Source organism: Cornus florida, unplaced genomic scaffold, assembly GCF_030987335.1.
Source record: "Cornus florida cultivar Cherokee Brave unplaced genomic scaffold, ASM3098733v1 CherokeeBrave_3.0.0_Hap2_Chr08, whole genome shotgun sequence".
NCBI lineage: Eukaryota > Viridiplantae > Streptophyta > Magnoliopsida > Cornales > Cornaceae > Cornus > Cornus florida.
Genome location: NW_026775578.1, coordinates 7,442,093 through 7,458,316, shown reverse-complemented (window position 1 = coordinate 7,458,316; position 16,224 = coordinate 7,442,093). Strand labels below are relative to the sequence as shown.

Below are 16,224 nucleotides of genomic sequence, written 5' to 3'. Positions count from 1 at the left end.
AAAGATCACTTCTTTTCCAAAATGCAATCTTCTAAACATTATAATCTGGGATGACTATTAATTCCAAATCTTGTTTCTCTTATGAATTCTCAAATTTTAAAAAGTTAAAAAGAGGCGGTTTATTAGAAGGACGTGATAGTGAAAAAGTTATGGCAAAATATTGAAGAACAACGTCTAAAGAGAATTCTTATGAGAAGAGTCATGAGCTCTTTATATTTTATCACATGATTGAAAGATTTTGAATCTTCATAAATATTTTTAAAAAAAAAAACCTGTCTTAATCCCTAGTTATAGAGAGCTCGTGACTTGTCATGAGAGGGCTCTCTTACTTAGCTTTACTCGTTTTGGAATCAATGTGACAACAAAGATGACAACTACTCTTGGATGCTTCCACCACGAGAATATGATCAGAATCAAGAGAATGATGGAAATCATTTATGTGGTTGTCATGTCCAGCAAACAAAAAAAAAAAGAAGAAAAATCACAGCATGCCTCACTCATGGACATTCACAGACACACAATTTCCAGAACCACTTTCTTATACCATAATGTGGTAGCACTATGATTAATCACCTAACGAACTTTAGCAGCACCGATAAGGGCATAATCTATCATGTCACACCCACCAAAATGGTAAAATATTCTTCATTTCAGATCATTATTGTGTGCAATAGTAAAAAGTTTAAATTGGTAAATATGAGGATTAAAAGAGTTATATATTGCAAAATACAATAACAAATATTAAGCGTGAGAATACATATTCGAATTTTCGAGGATTGGAAGGAACATATTTACTTAATTTAATTTTGAAATAAATTACACATACTTTGCCATGGCAATTTAACATTAAAAGCCAAAACACCAACACCAACTCAGATTTTTTTTTTTTTTTACCTCTTTCTACTACCATGAGTACTGGTCACACGATGCAACCATCCAATCCCTTTGATGGCCTTGGAAAACTTAACAAGATTAGGCCTTCCCATTCCTAGATTCATCTTTCTTGCTGAGAACTTCAATGCCTGTAAGCAACACAATTGCCCATCCAACTCTTCGTCGTACTCGTCGTCCTCGTAGTACTCACTCTCACCTTTATTCTTCCCCTTCTTCTTCATGCTGCCCATGGCCTTCCCCTTGTTCTTACTCGAATCCATTTCGTACGTCTCCCAAAGCAAATCCATCCCTTCGCCGCCTTCCTCCACATTGTGCCTCTCCTCGAACAGCTTGCACGCCAACGTCCTCTTCCATTCCTTCTCCCTCCTCATTGATCCATAGCTCCCCAGATTCGAATCCAATGTCCGCGAACTAATCTCCGTCTCCGTGACGTCTGACGTGTACTCTCCGCCATTGTCAGCACAATTAGTGTACTCGTCTCCGTTATCAGTGTTAACTTTATTGGTGGCAACTCTTATTTTAATAAGTGTTGCCTCGGATCCCCTTGTCGCAATTGACTCTTCCTTTTGTTGTCCTTCAACTTTATCGGGCTTGGGGCCTTTTGACTCAATTTTCTTCTCTTCCACATTGTAATTAGTCATGCTCTCAAACTCATCCAATGCTTGTAAAAAACCTTCCAAAGACTTTGCTTCCATGTCAGGCTGATGATCAGTAGTTTCTGTGTGAGTAACTTGTGTTGATTTTCCTAATTCGGTACTCAAACTCTCGACAATGGTGGTTGATTCAAGTGGTGGTGAGCAATCTTGAAATGGGATTTCTTCTACATCGAAAATAGATGTGTCGAACACAATTCTACAGGCTTCAAGCTCATCAAATTGATGAAACTCTTCATTTTTGTGCTCTGTTTTGGACTTGAGTGTGTGTACAAGTGCATGGTATGTAGAGAGAAAAAACCCAACTTTGGATTCAAGCAATTGGGGTGTAGAATTGTGATGGAGGGTGGGAGAGAGGGTGAGGAGAGCGAGGAGGAGGAGGGAAGTGGTGATGAAGAGAGGAGAGAGAAAGGAGAGGAGTTTGAGAAGGTAAGGAGAGAAGAAGATGAAGTAAGAGAAGTAGAGAGGGTGAGAGAGAATGAAGGAACAAAATAGGAAGAAGTCAGAGAGGAGAAGACTGGTAGTAGTCTTGGTTGTGCTTGACAAGCACAGCTCAGACATTGTTTTTCTCTTTTTTCTCTCTTTGTTTAGAAAAGAGACAGAGAAGAGAATGGAATAGAAAATTGGAAGATGGTGGTGGAATGGAGAAGAAGAGGGTCTGTGGTGTTTGTTTTGTTGTAGGAAATGGGAAAGAAATGTGTGATAATGGAAGTGAAAGCGGCGTGAATAAAGGGGGATAGAAGGGAGAGAGAGAGACTAACTAACGAATGGAAAGAAGAAGCATTTACTTTACAAGCTTTTTTCCTTCTATAACCACCAAATTATTTGCTTTTTGTTAAATTACCAAATTATCCCTCCCACCCACCCACTGCCCTCACAAGAAGAATCTGCATAAATGCCACATTAATCAGTAATGAGTAATAAAAATCCACAAGGAAAAGATTTTTGGACTCCGTCTCATCGTTTCACCAGCGCATCTCTCTTGGTCTTCCATAAATGCGTCCAAACAATACATCTCAATCTACTCTATCCTGTTAGGACTTTATATATATATATATATAATATTTAATACTCACTTATCAGGAATAAAATTATGCTTTGAAACTGTAACATATACATTTTTTGTCTTAAAAAGAATGTCGCATTTCTCCAAACATGACTCTTTTTGAGATAGAGCAAGTAATAAAATGCAATTGAGTCACAATTCTCAAATTGACACTAAATTATTATTTTTTTATTTTTTTAATTATTATTATTATTTTTTTGACAGAGATAGTAATAAAATGCAGCCTATAAGATTGATCATAAAGTCAAACTCGAATCAAAGCATACTGATGAAGGTGTAGGATGTAGCTAGCTAGCTATACAAGGAGATAGAACTAATTAATTTGAATGAGGCATCTTATTATTATCTACTCGTACCACTCATCCACCACTCTTAGCATTAAGAAAGGGGTGGGTGTCACTAGCATGTCATGGACTCGAAAGAAATAACACGTTCACACCATTTGCTAAGGCACATAGACCCATAATAGACAACCATAATAGAGTATTATATAGCACATAAAGACAGATTTGACTAATCAAGTGCCCATATGGGCTCCATATCAATGAAATTATATCCTACAATTTTTTTATTTATTTATTTTTCGGATATCCTACAATTAAACAAATAAAAGAAAAGGCAAACAAACCATGTTCTGTATCTCCTCCTTTTGGCTATTAGATTATGTTTTCTAATTCAACTTTCTCTAAATTGTAATATTATTTGTTTACCAATTTTATTATTATTATTACTAATTAATTGAGGAGTCCACATTTTGTAAATAGGAAGGGGTAATGTTGGTAAATAGGTTATTGAGAGAACAGTAGACAGGAGGTGATTGAGGTAGAGGGTTAGATTGGTTTCACATGGGAAACCACTTATGGCCACTCGAGTGCCATGCACTCCTTGCCTCCCCCAACTTTTCACCTCAAGAGAGACCAATGTGTTTTCTGTCAAACCCCGTTACGCCTTTTTAATTAGTATTCCCACACACAGTATTTAATTTTAATGTAAACTTTGTTCGGATTTTCTTTGACCAAGATTTGTTGTGCCTCTGTAACTCTGTTCAGAGTCTTAAAGTACAAGTTGAAAGGAGTCCTTCCTTGGTGTAATAATTAAATTAAAATATTTATATGCTAAAAATAAAGGTTAGATTTGTTTGGAGTCTTTTTCACAATTTTCACTCAACATCCAACAGGTCATTGGACTAACAGTATCAAGTTTTTACTTTTCAAAGGAAGGCCAGGGGTTCGAAACTCAGTGAAAGCAAGTGGAATTCGAAACTCAGTAACACAAGTGTGTGTGTATCAACTAAAAAAAAATGTAATGCACTTTCAGACCTCAATGAAAATGACTCATCAAAATACAATAGTTTGCCAAATACCATTAGGGTACAATAATTTTTTTATAAAAAAATTACTAATTTTAATTCATTTTTATATATGAGCTACAAGTATAAAAAAATTACTAATTTTAATTCATTTTTATATATGAGCTACAAGTGGATGGAAACTTTAACACTTCGTATTGTTCCCATAATGTAATACAATGATGAATAGTTCAAAATTCATGCCTTGGCCTAAATTGACCTACCCAAGAGAGAGAGAGAGAGATGATCAACTCTCCTTGGAAGCCAAAATAACATTTCCTAACGGTATTCAAGTAATACCTGAATGACCGTTACATTTCTCATTATATTAATTTAAATTTATGTGAATAACCATTTTTAATAATTTACTAATACACATTCCAAATAAAAAAAACAACTCGGTGTTTTTTGTCTAATATCATCTCAATAAAACAAAGAACGAATTGTAGAAAATACACAATAACAAAGGAAAAAAAATCAAAGAAAAAACACTAACACAGGTTGCACATTTTTTTTTTCTTTTGCATCTGTCATGGTCACTTGTTAAAGAACACTGTATTTTCATAAAATATAATAAAAGAAAAAGAAAATATAGGCATCCTCGTGTTTGGCCCATAAACAGGTGAAAAGGAATAACATCCTCTTTGGTCATGGCCCGTGTCCAAATAACATGATTTCACACAATAATGCACCATGACCCTACCTTGTTGACTATGTCACAAAGGCACTACTTGCTTTTGGTGGTTGTCCTAGATGGTAGAGGTGTAACTCGGTTTTTGTGTTGGTCCAACATTAGGTTGGGTAGATATACCCTAACTCCAAAATATCACCCCCTCTAGAAGCTGCTACCAAAACAAGCATCTGTAACCGTTAAAATTACTGATCTGTAACTGTTAAAATTACTGATATTTTAAAGACGACAATATATATGTTAAGACAAGATGATTTTAGGGAGCAAACATAATTTCATAGATAGCATTAGTGATTGATTTATCATACCGGGAAGTATGAACTCACTTAGCAAACTAAATTTTACAAAGCTTAGCCTCTGCAACAATCATAATAATATCTATTTTCAGACAGTACATAGGAAGGGAACTCGTGCAAAATCAAAAGTCGCAGTCTCAGCAATTGCCATGTTACTTAAAAAAAAGAAATCACCAACCACCATAATTGAACTTAAAAGAGCTTGAACCTACCCATGCTAAGGTATCATTGCATACAGCCATTACTCATTCATAACAGGCTTATTCTCATTAGCTTTTGGCCTCTGTTCCTTCGGCTTCTGCTCTTCATTTTTCCTGGAAATGTCAGAAACATGTTAGAAAATCACGAACAACACAATCATACCACCAACAGATGTCAAAATTAGACCAGCATGTCAGAATTATGTCAAAAGATTGGAATCATTGAGAACAACTGGAAAAGTGGCCCGAGCAGCAGATTCAGTATATTCGACCTAAGCAATAAGTCTAGTTCATCCAACTTACGATTTGGGGAATGAAACCTTGAAAGTACTAAGCCAGAAAATAAATGAAGAAAACAATATCAGATCTTTGATGAAGAGCAGAGATTTTCATTTTCCTTCCCTTTGAAGTTGGAAGCTGTTAAGTTCAGCTTTAATTTTATTTATATTTAAATTAGAAAAATAAAATTGGCAACAAGGATCGGTGGTGTCTCTCTACCTGGGTCATGGTAGCTTATGTCTTCCAATATCTGATTCATCAATTCGTCTTCCATTAGAATATCTTTCCAATCCTTTTCGTTTAAAAAATTACAAAGTTCAAATAGTTCTATGTGAAACATTCATTTGCTTTACTGCATATCCATAACGATTTTTTTTTTGCCCTTGCATTGTTGAATACAACAGAAAAACAAAATATCAAAATGGTATCTAAAATGACCCATGAAATGAAGAAAACCAACAATCACATAATCATGATCCCCTAAAAACCATAGCTGGTGTACTAACTACAAATAAATGAAGAGACCTGAGCATGTGATATTTGATTCACTTGAGAACTCCTGATAATATTTTAACTTATTCAAATTCTAAAATAGAAGAAGACTGATCTCAACATCTCTTGTGTACTAAAAGATCCCTAGTCGATGAGTAACCTAACATTTATACACTAAGTGAAGTAGATGGTATTAATGGCTACTAAAACAATGCCAACTGTATAAAAAAAATAAAAAGGAATTGAATGAACACAAACAGCAGCAATGGATACAATAACTTAACCATACTAAATATAATTTATTGTCGCACAACCGCAAGTACAAAATTTGAAAATTATACCCAAGAAAGAGAGAGAAAGTAGCCTAATATTCAGTAACAGTATGTCAGTATCCAGTAGGGAAGCGTTTACACAAGATAACTCATTTAGCTAAAGTAGCATATCCCATCAAGAAACTACCTACAAAATTATACCCAAGAAAGAGGGAGAAAGTAGCCTAGCATTCAGTAACAGTATCCAGCAGGGAGGCGTTTACACAAGATAATTCATTTAGCTAAAGTAGCGTATCCCATCAAGAAACTACCTACAAGGACACACTTTCCAACTGAAAAGTAATATTATAGGAATAACTATCTTACAATCTACTTCGCAAACAAAATTTAACCCTAGAACAAAGAATAATAAATAAGTCGAATGTCCAACTATTCTCCTTTCCTTAGATGGACTTGCATTGAAATAATAATAACTTTAACATTATTATCTAGTGTGGTTACAAAATCCAAAATAACATTAGATACTAAAAATCACAAGCCATTTCTCTAACTCAGCCAACCAAGTCAATTTTCAATATTATCTAGTATTACTTGCGGAAGATTAACAAGAAAAATAAAAGAATTCCAACTATAGTTAAACGTTTATATTTTGAAGCATTTACAAGATAATATATGGTGGCCACCAAACCAAGCATTAATATATAGCTTTCTACTACCATAAATCAATATAGTTTAAAAATTACTATTCCCGCGGCCTTCTTGTGCTGAAAATTTTATGAGGCCATATATGCAACTGAGAATGCTGTGCAAATCAGTCTTCCCTATTACTTCGAAGCAACGAATTAAACGGTCTATTACTCAAATTCAAGCCGATAAAGACCACACGTAAAAATTAGTCTTCAAAATTTTCAGAAACAAAATCAAGAATAAAAAGAACAGATCAATTAATTCAATGAATATGAGTATATACAATAAAATGAAAGCCACCATACACGTATAATACCGAGAGGGAGAGAGGGGTAGTAGAATACCTCTTGTCAGAAGAACCTCCCTTCTGGCTAAGGAAGGATCTAAAGAGAGGAGAGTTGACGTCGTAGATCATCCTTATCGATTCGAAAAGCTTCCACAAAAACCCTTATTTCGGAAAACCTAATTCTTTTGTAGCGCAGTACCAAACTTTCTATAACCCTCTCTAAACGATATAATAATGTGTATGAGAGAGATGAGGAATCGCCGTTATATACTATGGATCGTAGTGGATCGGGTCAACAAAACCCAACCGCCTCAATGCCATTTGTACCCCTGTTTCTTCTTTTCCTTTTTTATGAACCCAAGTTGAGGCGATCCTTTTAAACCAGTGTCATTCTCGTATTCCAAGTGCGTTCTCACGTTGCAAATACTCCCGCTTTTGCGTTCATGCTTTCATTCGGTTTCTCATTATTTATGAATTATGACTTAATTTTATCTCTTTGGCGCCCTCATTCTTGAATTCGTTCTTATTTTCACTATATGTAACTTAGATCTAAACTTTAATTTACAAACCCTGCAATCTATCTTTTAATTTAAATTGGGTAAATAGTTCTTATTTGCTGGTAAATAATTCTTATTTGCTGAATTTAAAAATTGAAATACCTTAAATATCTTTAAAATAAAATAAAAATAAAAAATTTCATTTCATTTTTTAAAGGCATATTAAAGTATTTTGAAATTTTTATAAATATTAAAGAATAATTTGTACATATTTTTAAATGTTAGGAATTTGTATTCGTGTGACACATTTTTTTATAAGAAGAGTTTTTACACACTTTACTCTATAATTGAATTTGATACTCTTATAAATTTACCAACAACTATTTACTAAAAAAATAAAATAAAAGTTATTTTGAGAGAACCCAATTGTAATTCATTAGTGATCAATCATGAGATTAACTAGTATAGTCAGATTGACAAAGAGGACTTTTATAAAACACTACACCTGCACTAATTGATAAGGGAGTAACTTCAGCAATTACGTAAACGAATTGTGTTACAAATGGTCACGGTGCATTACTTTTTTCCCCTTTTGGGAAAAGAATTATTCCAGCTTTCCATAACGGAAGAGTGATTCAGATTTTTACATCGGATGTAATGTAATGGCATTCCCATTCATTTTATATTTTTAGGGAAACCACCAAAAAAAAAAAAAAATTCTTCTTTACTTCTCTCCAGTATTTTTGGCTAAAAACACAATAATTGCTCTCTGAGATTTATAATCTCCATATTCCCTGTTTACGTGCTGGCAAGACTCATTACACCCATACATCAACAGGCCGATCATCTGAAGCCATATTGCCGTCTTCTCGTCCTTTAAAGCCCTCCATGGATGGAGCCCATGGACCTGAAGCTGAAAGGTTAGAGCTGGACGCTTCTTGGTTCAGACTTGGAGCATTATGATTCTGTGGTGAATTTCCAGTTGGCATTTAGTTGGCGGGGTTGGCCGTTGTGAGAGAGATGGAAGCCGACTGCTGCTGCTGTAGTTGCTGCTGATTCTTCATCGGTGACTTGGGCCGAAGACACTCTATGTCATAGGTCGTAACAACAAGATGAGGTGCTTCTGGTGGAGGATTTCGTCCTCCACCTCCCTGCCAAACTTTCCCATCCTTGTCAGCAAAGTTCCTGACATATCCCTGAAGTAAACCCAATCAATGTCAGAAATTGCGGGGAAGTAAAATAGACTCAGATAATTATATCTGCAGAGGAAAATACACTGTCTATTCAGGAAAAAAAAAATTACAATACTGTCTCATGATATGCACACCATTTAGAAAATTATGATGGAACAGTGTTACTAACTTACTGCTAGTAGAAATTAGTTAAAAGGAAAAATATGGATGTGCATAGTATACTTGTTTATTGCAAGAGAAGTCATCCTTTTAGTGAAAATCACAATGTTTGTCCTAGCAGCTAAAATTTGTCATATAAGAAACAATATTCTCAACTTATTTCAGGATCTCATTTAACCTAAAGAGAGATGCGATTTCTCCCTTCTCTCTCTTTTTTTTTTGGACAAGTAATCTTCTCCCTTTTCTTTTCCCACAAGGAAAAAGGGCAGAATCTGTTTCGACATCTTACCATCCTTTTTACCTCCAAAAGTATCTTATGCAAATGCTAAAATTTAAAGCCAATGATTGTAGTTTTTCTTTTTCCCCTCAAAGAATGACTTCCATCACAAAAACCTACACCCATTGCAAAAAACCACTTCCCTACACCTTAAGGTACTATAACAAATTGCTTTAACAAGTTATAATACTCTTTCGTATCAATCATAAACACACACTATTCCCAAAATTCAATGTTTCTTTTCCACTGAACATATGGAGGAAAATTGAATTAACATTTGGACCAGTTCGGGAGAAAATCAGCTGATGAGCAAGATGATTCAGCAAGTTATAATACTCTCCCTCCCCTTATTGAGATGGTAAGCATGATAAAAAACATTGTACCTCAGCATCAAAATTTGATGAGGATAGTCCTTTACCAACAGTCAGCCAGCCAGACCGAATATTATGGTCTTCACCGAAGAGCTCAAGCCTCCTGCGGCCAAGGGAAAAATGCTCTATTATGCGGTATATGTCTTCGGGCTTTGCTGTTGAACCTGCAAAACCATTAGCAGAAAGATTTCAGTGTAAGTGCGGACTTACAAATACAGTAATGCTACGTAGAAGAACTGCATGTAATGGCTTCAGAATATTCAAGATTGCATTTTAGGAACCTGTTACTTGTTTTTCTTGTTAAAATAATAGTTTGGTCATGACATGAGTTCCTCATACTCGAGGGTGTCAATCAAAGCACCAGCTTTCATTTTGTTATATGTCTACAAACAGCATACATATATTGATTGAAATTTTTAAATTTTTTTTTTTTAAAATAAGACATTAATTAACAAACAAGGCCACTATACAGTGTTGTACCAACCATACAGGCTGCTGGAACAAACAGACTCGAAAACAAACCTAACCATTACACACTATTTTACACAAAATGCCTGCTCTCATACCCGGACTCGCATTCTTAGAGATGAAGTTGTTATCATTACACCAAACAATGGTCCCAACTCAAAAACATATGCAATTGAATCAACTCAAAAACATATGCAGTTGAATCAACTTATAATCAAATAAATGTAACATGAGATCACGACCACCGTAAATGAAAAAGAGCAAAAACATAAATGATAAAACAGATTGCTTCAATGTCAGGGTCATTGAAGTCCAAGATATGAAAGAAAACTGACCATAAGGAGGCTCCTCAGCAATAATTACATCAGTGTCAATGTTTGCATGGATTATATGACCATCAGTACTGCGACGAACGGTTCCCCTTATGCCCATTAAGCAGTGTTCCTACATCACAATGCAAGACAATAGAAGGTACAATAAACCAAATAAGCATGCACAGAGCAGTTAAAGGAACAGTGAGATCGAAAGTGAAAAGGCAGCAGACGCCTACAAAGCAGAAGGCACATAAGAACCAACCTTTGAGTGTTGAAACAAAGTATGAGAATCATGACGCAATCCTGGAGCTGCATTAGTTTTGTTTGTCTTCACCCAACATATATCTTCACATCTACGGAAACCCCACTACATGAAAGAAAACAGAGTTAAAAATTTAACATGTTAAAAACCACTGACATATGAATTACAGCAACCAAAATGGAAGAAATTAACAACCAGGCAACCATTTTCTTAAGGATTTAATTGTATACCTTCTTTAGGCATTGCCGGCCCTGCTCAAGGCCTACACCATCACCAACCCAAAGAAAAATGAAAGAAGGTGTGTCCGCTATAGCCTGCAACACATTAAATATCAAGTTTGAAATGCAGAACCTGGATTGGAGAATGTCAAGACAAGAACTTTATGGATCTACCAGTCAAAGTAATTGATCCATTTAGTATTGTTCTTCTCCTAGGTTTTTTATAGCATACCCATCTAGGGGGCAACCAACATAGGCGGGAGATGTGCAGTGATGCTTCTTCGTTTCACTTTTGATCCTGAAAATTTTCTTCTCCTGTTCTTTTGTGGTTTCTAACAACTATTGTTATTAGAGAAAATGATACTCTCTCTGAATGAGGCTCTATCACACCCTCTGTTATTACTTTTGTGCAGGCATATTTTTTGGAAAAAAGAAAACACACACACACACACACACACACACACACGTATATAAGACTTCTTTGGGTGTCCTATAAGTTTATAACTCATTTTCATAGAATTGGGTTTTCGCCATACAAATGAAAGAGTATACAATAAAGATGTATTTGACGAATCAAATAGCATGGTCTAATAATGAAGCATTCTAATTAGTTGATAATATTAGAATTTGTTGACAATTTTGTAAAAATTTCCTGTAAAAAGTTTCATTAACGCCTAATTCATGTCGAGTAGATCTCATTGTTGTGAGAATTCTTAATTCAATAGAGCTTGCTTCCACTGGTGCCGGGTGGGTGAAGGGTCTCTCAGTGGTCTTGTAAGTGGTAAACTGCGATTGCAGTTTCTTTAGGAAGTCCCGGGGCCGCATTTTTTTTGACAATAAGGTCCAAAAAGAAAATATATTTGAGTTAATGTCCTCCGAGTTTAACACATGCAAGATGCATTTATGCCCCCGGGAGTTAACTTGTGTGGCTTCCTTTTATTTTATATGCAACATGAGAAACATTCTATATCATCTACATTTCAGTTTTCAGTACATGGAATAATCATTTCATACAATTATAAATATCACTACTCCATCTATCAACAGCATTGGAGAAGAATTACATTAAGCTTGTGGGTATATACCGAGCCTCATTGTGTATCATTAATTTTGGTAATTAAAACTCAGCGACTTACCCTCCAACAAATCATAGATGTATAAAAGGAAGAGCTATGAGCAAACATTATTACCTCAATCTTAAGATTCATTATTTCTTCACATGTCCAATAATCCATATTGTCAGTGACACCAGGAGCACGATGAACATATTCCTCCCAAGGGGGGTCCACGAGAATGACATCAAACTTGGTCCCGAAAAACTCTGGAGACAACACATGTTCTTTCAGGTCACACTTGTAATACATAGGAGGAGAAGCAGATTTGGCCACAATTTCATCCTTCTTTTGTATGAGCTCCCGAAGCTTGGGATAGTCTTCTACAACATTAGTAAGCTCTAGTTCCCTGATGAAATTCTGGGGTCGCATACCAGTGTCAACAAAGTTTTGGGAGTAATCATTCTGCTCTCCTCTAGAAGGAGCTTTGCCAGCAGGTCCGTTGTTTCTTGCAGGAACCCAACCAGCAGGACCTTTTTCTTGTGGATGTCCTCGTCCCGCAGGTACCATAGCATTAAAACCAGGGCCAGATATGTTCGGAGGAACTCCTCTTGCAGGGCCGGATTGATTAAAATACAAGCCAGGGCTTGGCTGATTCCCTAAATTAGGAGGAAATCTTGGCCCTGATGCTCCAGGAGGAACAGGAGAGAGATTAGGTGGAAAAGCTAACATATTCATATCAACACCTCGAGCTCCAGGCCAAACAACAGGTGGTGAAAATGGTGGAATAAATAGGCCAGGGGATATTGGAGGGCCCGGTGCAGGAGACATACTAGGAGTCAGTGGTTGCATTGGTCCAGGAGGTGGCATTCCAAGCGGTCCAAAAGGTGATCCCATCATGGGCACTGCGATTCCAACCTGTTGGCTGTCTCTCCCAGCTGGCTTACCCCTTCCTCCTTTCCCAATTCTACTCCCTTTAACTCCTAATGGACCAGCTCTACTAAAGGAACCTGGCTCCTGATTTCCATATGGAGGCTGCGAACCACTGCCAGAACTTTGGCTATTAGCACCATGATTGGGCGCAACACCTTTCGGGCCTCTTGCTTTCCCTGCCTGAGTGTCAATGTCAACTCTCCATGAATTCTGATCTCGCATAGTGGTACCATAATCCATAAATCTATCCTTTGAATCATCAGCAGATGAACCAAGCCCGAGTATATCAGTCCTCCTTGCTCTGTCCACCCTCATATTTGCCCACTCCTCATCATTTGGTGCCAATTTTGTATCATATTGCTGACCAACTTCGTTTCTCCTGCCAAAAGCAGATCCAGTCTCCTCTCTTCCATAGTCGAAGGGCTTGGTTTGGATCTCTATCACATCATAGTTCTCGTTAGAAATTCCATAATTTGACGAGGTTTTCACAGCTTCGGTCCTGTTTCCATCTTTTCTACCACCAGAGCGACCCTGAGGCCTTTCATTGTCATTCCTCTCACGACCATGTCTCTGCAACTCCCAATCTCTAGGTTGATTGTAAGCAATATTCCCATCTCTTGTGTCCTTATCACTACTGCTTGGTTGCCCTCTTCTCAGCATGTCTTTGGAACCTTCCCGATTCCTATTCCTGTCTACAAAGCTATCATCTCGGCCTTTAAATCTATCATCCCTGTAACCATCCTTTTCGAGTTCCTTCTGCTGAAAAGTAATGTTTCTTTCTTTATCCACGTCAGCGTTCTCTGTTTCATGATGTCGCCTCCCACTCCTCTCAGGGGTCCCGGTCCTGTTAGAGTACTCTACTTCTCTTCTACTTTTGTCTTTTGTCCATGGATGACCATCCTCATCTGGATTGAAAGGTCTCTCCCGACTTTCAGCAACGTCCAGAGCAGAGGGATTTCTCTGCTGTCTATGCTTCTCGATTCCCTCCTTATCTGATCTGTCTTCATGAGCCAAATAAATGCCTTTATTGTCTTCTTCTGGGGCGTCTGACCTCCCCTTGCTCTTACTCCTCTCAGCATCAACTCTTCTATCTTCCCTATCATATGATTTCATACCCTTGTCACTGCTGAAGTCTAAAGCCCTGCTTTTGCTCTCACTAGGTTCAGTTCTCAAAGACATACCTCTCTCTCTAGCACTCTCATGCTTGGGATCAGAAGACTTCCCACTTCTAAGATCAGACTTTTCCACGTGGTTACTTTCTTCGGCTTTCCTCTGAGCATCTGATTCATCCCATTTTCTCCTCTGGTTCCGACCCTGCTCAGAAGATCCATGACCCTTTTCTCGGCTACTTTCCCTCCTCTCAGAATATCTGGAATCTCTCTCTGGTGGCTTCTCAAGATCTCCATCATTTGATATTTCATCTTTGCCTTTAGTTCTGCCCTGCGATTTTTCGCTACCTGAAAGTTTTGAAGTTGATTTCCTTCTCTCACTCTCATCTGGTCGACCATGTCCCCTACTCCCGGACTTATCTCCACCATCTTGCTTATTATCTAATTCTCCGTCTTGATACCAATTGCTCAATTTATCCAATGCACTTTCCTCTTGTTTCTTCTTCAATTGCCTAGAAAGGGACTCCCTTCTTGTGTCATAGTCATCTTCATCACTTCCTGCTCTGCTCGATTCACTTGGCCTCTTTCGGCTTTCATTTTTGTCCCCAGTACTTTTCTTCCTTCCACTACTGTCTAATCCTTCAGCTTCTTCTCCATTCCCAGTCTTTCTTGACTTGCTTGACCTGTGCTTCCTCTTATCAGCACCATCCCATTCTCCATCATCTCTGACCCTATCACTCTTTATATCTGAACTATCATCGAATTCCCGTGAAATGTAAATCCGACCACGTTCAGGTGAATCCATTACAAGAGAAGGCCCCTCAATAAATTAATTTCTTTCAGTTCAAATCTGCAAAAAAAATCATGCTGATACTAAGAAGAGATAAAAATGATAATGACAAAGAGACTTAAGAACGAATGCATTCTTTTCCTTACATAGATTTATTCACAATCTCGGTGCTCATAGAATCCCTACTAACATAGATTTCAAAAAAATTCTAGAACCTTGTCATTTGAAGTTCCTACATACGTGGATCAAATATATGACTCTTGTTAAAACTTATGTACAAATTATTAAATTTTAATTCAAGGAATGTCCTTAAATAAGTGAAACTAATACTAACTCCTAACAAAAAAAAAATATTTATTCATTCTATTCTGTATGTAAAATCCATGGTACCCACCAGTCTCCAATAATTTATTCATAGTACCCAAATAAATTGTTTTTCATAATTTAGTTAAAATTTTAGTTAAAAATGAAGATTGAAGCAGGACTGGAAAACCTCATTGAATTATGGAAAACTTATTAAAAATACAAATATATAGTTTAACATAGTATATACAAAACAGCCAATGGTAATTTTAATATTATTTGTTGTGCTGAACTAGTAGTACCACCAGCAAGAAGTAAGATTATATCTAGGTATATGTATCTCATGGATTGGTTGTTACTGATTTGTTCTTTTATATCCTTATAATAAATAATGAACTGATTATAACAATTATATTATTTGTGGAATAGGAATCGACCTGATGATCCTTTAGAATCAAACCAAGCATACAGATTGGGATTAGGGTTTGGACGGATTTCTGTCCACTGTAGATTCTGGTGTTTTCCTGAAAAAGTTTGAACTCGTGACTTTAACTAAAACGATGCATTTGGGTTAATTAAGCACCTGGCTTAATCAGCGCAGTGATGTTCTGAAGAATCATCAATGGAGATAAATTATTTTGGGATGCGTAATTACGCTCCTGGAGCACTTCAGTTTCTCCTTCCTCCGTCAATACCCTTTTTGGTTGTTGAGGAATCAAAGTCCAAGACCCTGAATTGTCTTTGTAATTCACACCTTCATTCCCGTCCCTTTCCCGTTTAATAATCAGAAGAAGAAGAAATAACAAAGAAAAAACCCTAGATTGTTCTACTAACGAAAAGGAAACATAAACCAAGATAGCGAATGCGACAGAGGGCGCAAACAAAAACCCTAGATAGATGCAGAAGAAAGAAACCAAAAATTAATAAAGAAATATAAACATTGCTTACCTAACGGAGAGAAAAGTCGCCGGAAAGAGTGAGCAGAGAGGCGGCGAAAAGGTGGAGAGATCGCGGTGTATATATATTTGTGTTGACCCAATTCCATTTTTTTCAACGTGCAACTCTCACAGTAAAAACTCCATGGTAGGGTTGCGAATGAGTGACATTACTCACT

At 36.7% G+C, this 16,224-nt stretch overlaps 3 protein-coding genes across 3 annotated transcripts; all 3 read right to left on the bottom strand.

Annotated features, from left to right (window-relative positions):
- Positions 1 to 712: 712 nt before the first annotated feature.
- Positions 713 to 2,333, bottom strand: LOC132269162 (uncharacterized). The gene has a single exon (XM_059770251.1). The coding sequence runs from the start codon at positions 2,106 to 2,108 to the stop codon at positions 891 to 893; it is 1,218 nt and encodes a 405-aa protein (XP_059626234.1). The 5' UTR covers positions 2,109 to 2,333; the 3' UTR covers positions 713 to 890.
- A 2,573-nt stretch (positions 2,334 to 4,906) lies between these two features.
- LOC132269161 (wound-induced basic protein) lies at positions 4,907 to 7,478 on the bottom strand. The gene is made up of 2 exons (XM_059770250.1): positions 7,223 to 7,478; positions 4,907 to 5,262 (listed from the first exon to the last, which is right to left on the bottom strand). Exons 1-2 carry the CDS (start codon positions 7,291 to 7,293, stop codon positions 5,190 to 5,192), a joined length of 144 nt encoding a protein of 47 aa, XP_059626233.1. The 5' UTR covers positions 7,294 to 7,478; the 3' UTR covers positions 4,907 to 5,189.
- A 734-nt stretch (positions 7,479 to 8,212) lies between these two features.
- Positions 8,213 to 16,224, bottom strand: LOC132269160 (N6-adenosine-methyltransferase non-catalytic subunit MTB-like). The gene is made up of 7 exons (XM_059770249.1): positions 16,059 to 16,224; positions 12,114 to 14,867; positions 10,936 to 11,019; positions 10,706 to 10,810; positions 10,465 to 10,573; positions 9,674 to 9,825; positions 8,213 to 8,857 (listed from the first exon to the last, which is right to left on the bottom strand). Exons 2-7 carry the CDS (start codon positions 14,820 to 14,822, stop codon positions 8,651 to 8,653), a joined length of 3,366 nt encoding a protein of 1,121 aa, XP_059626232.1. The 5' UTR covers positions 14,823 to 14,867; positions 16,059 to 16,224; the 3' UTR covers positions 8,213 to 8,650.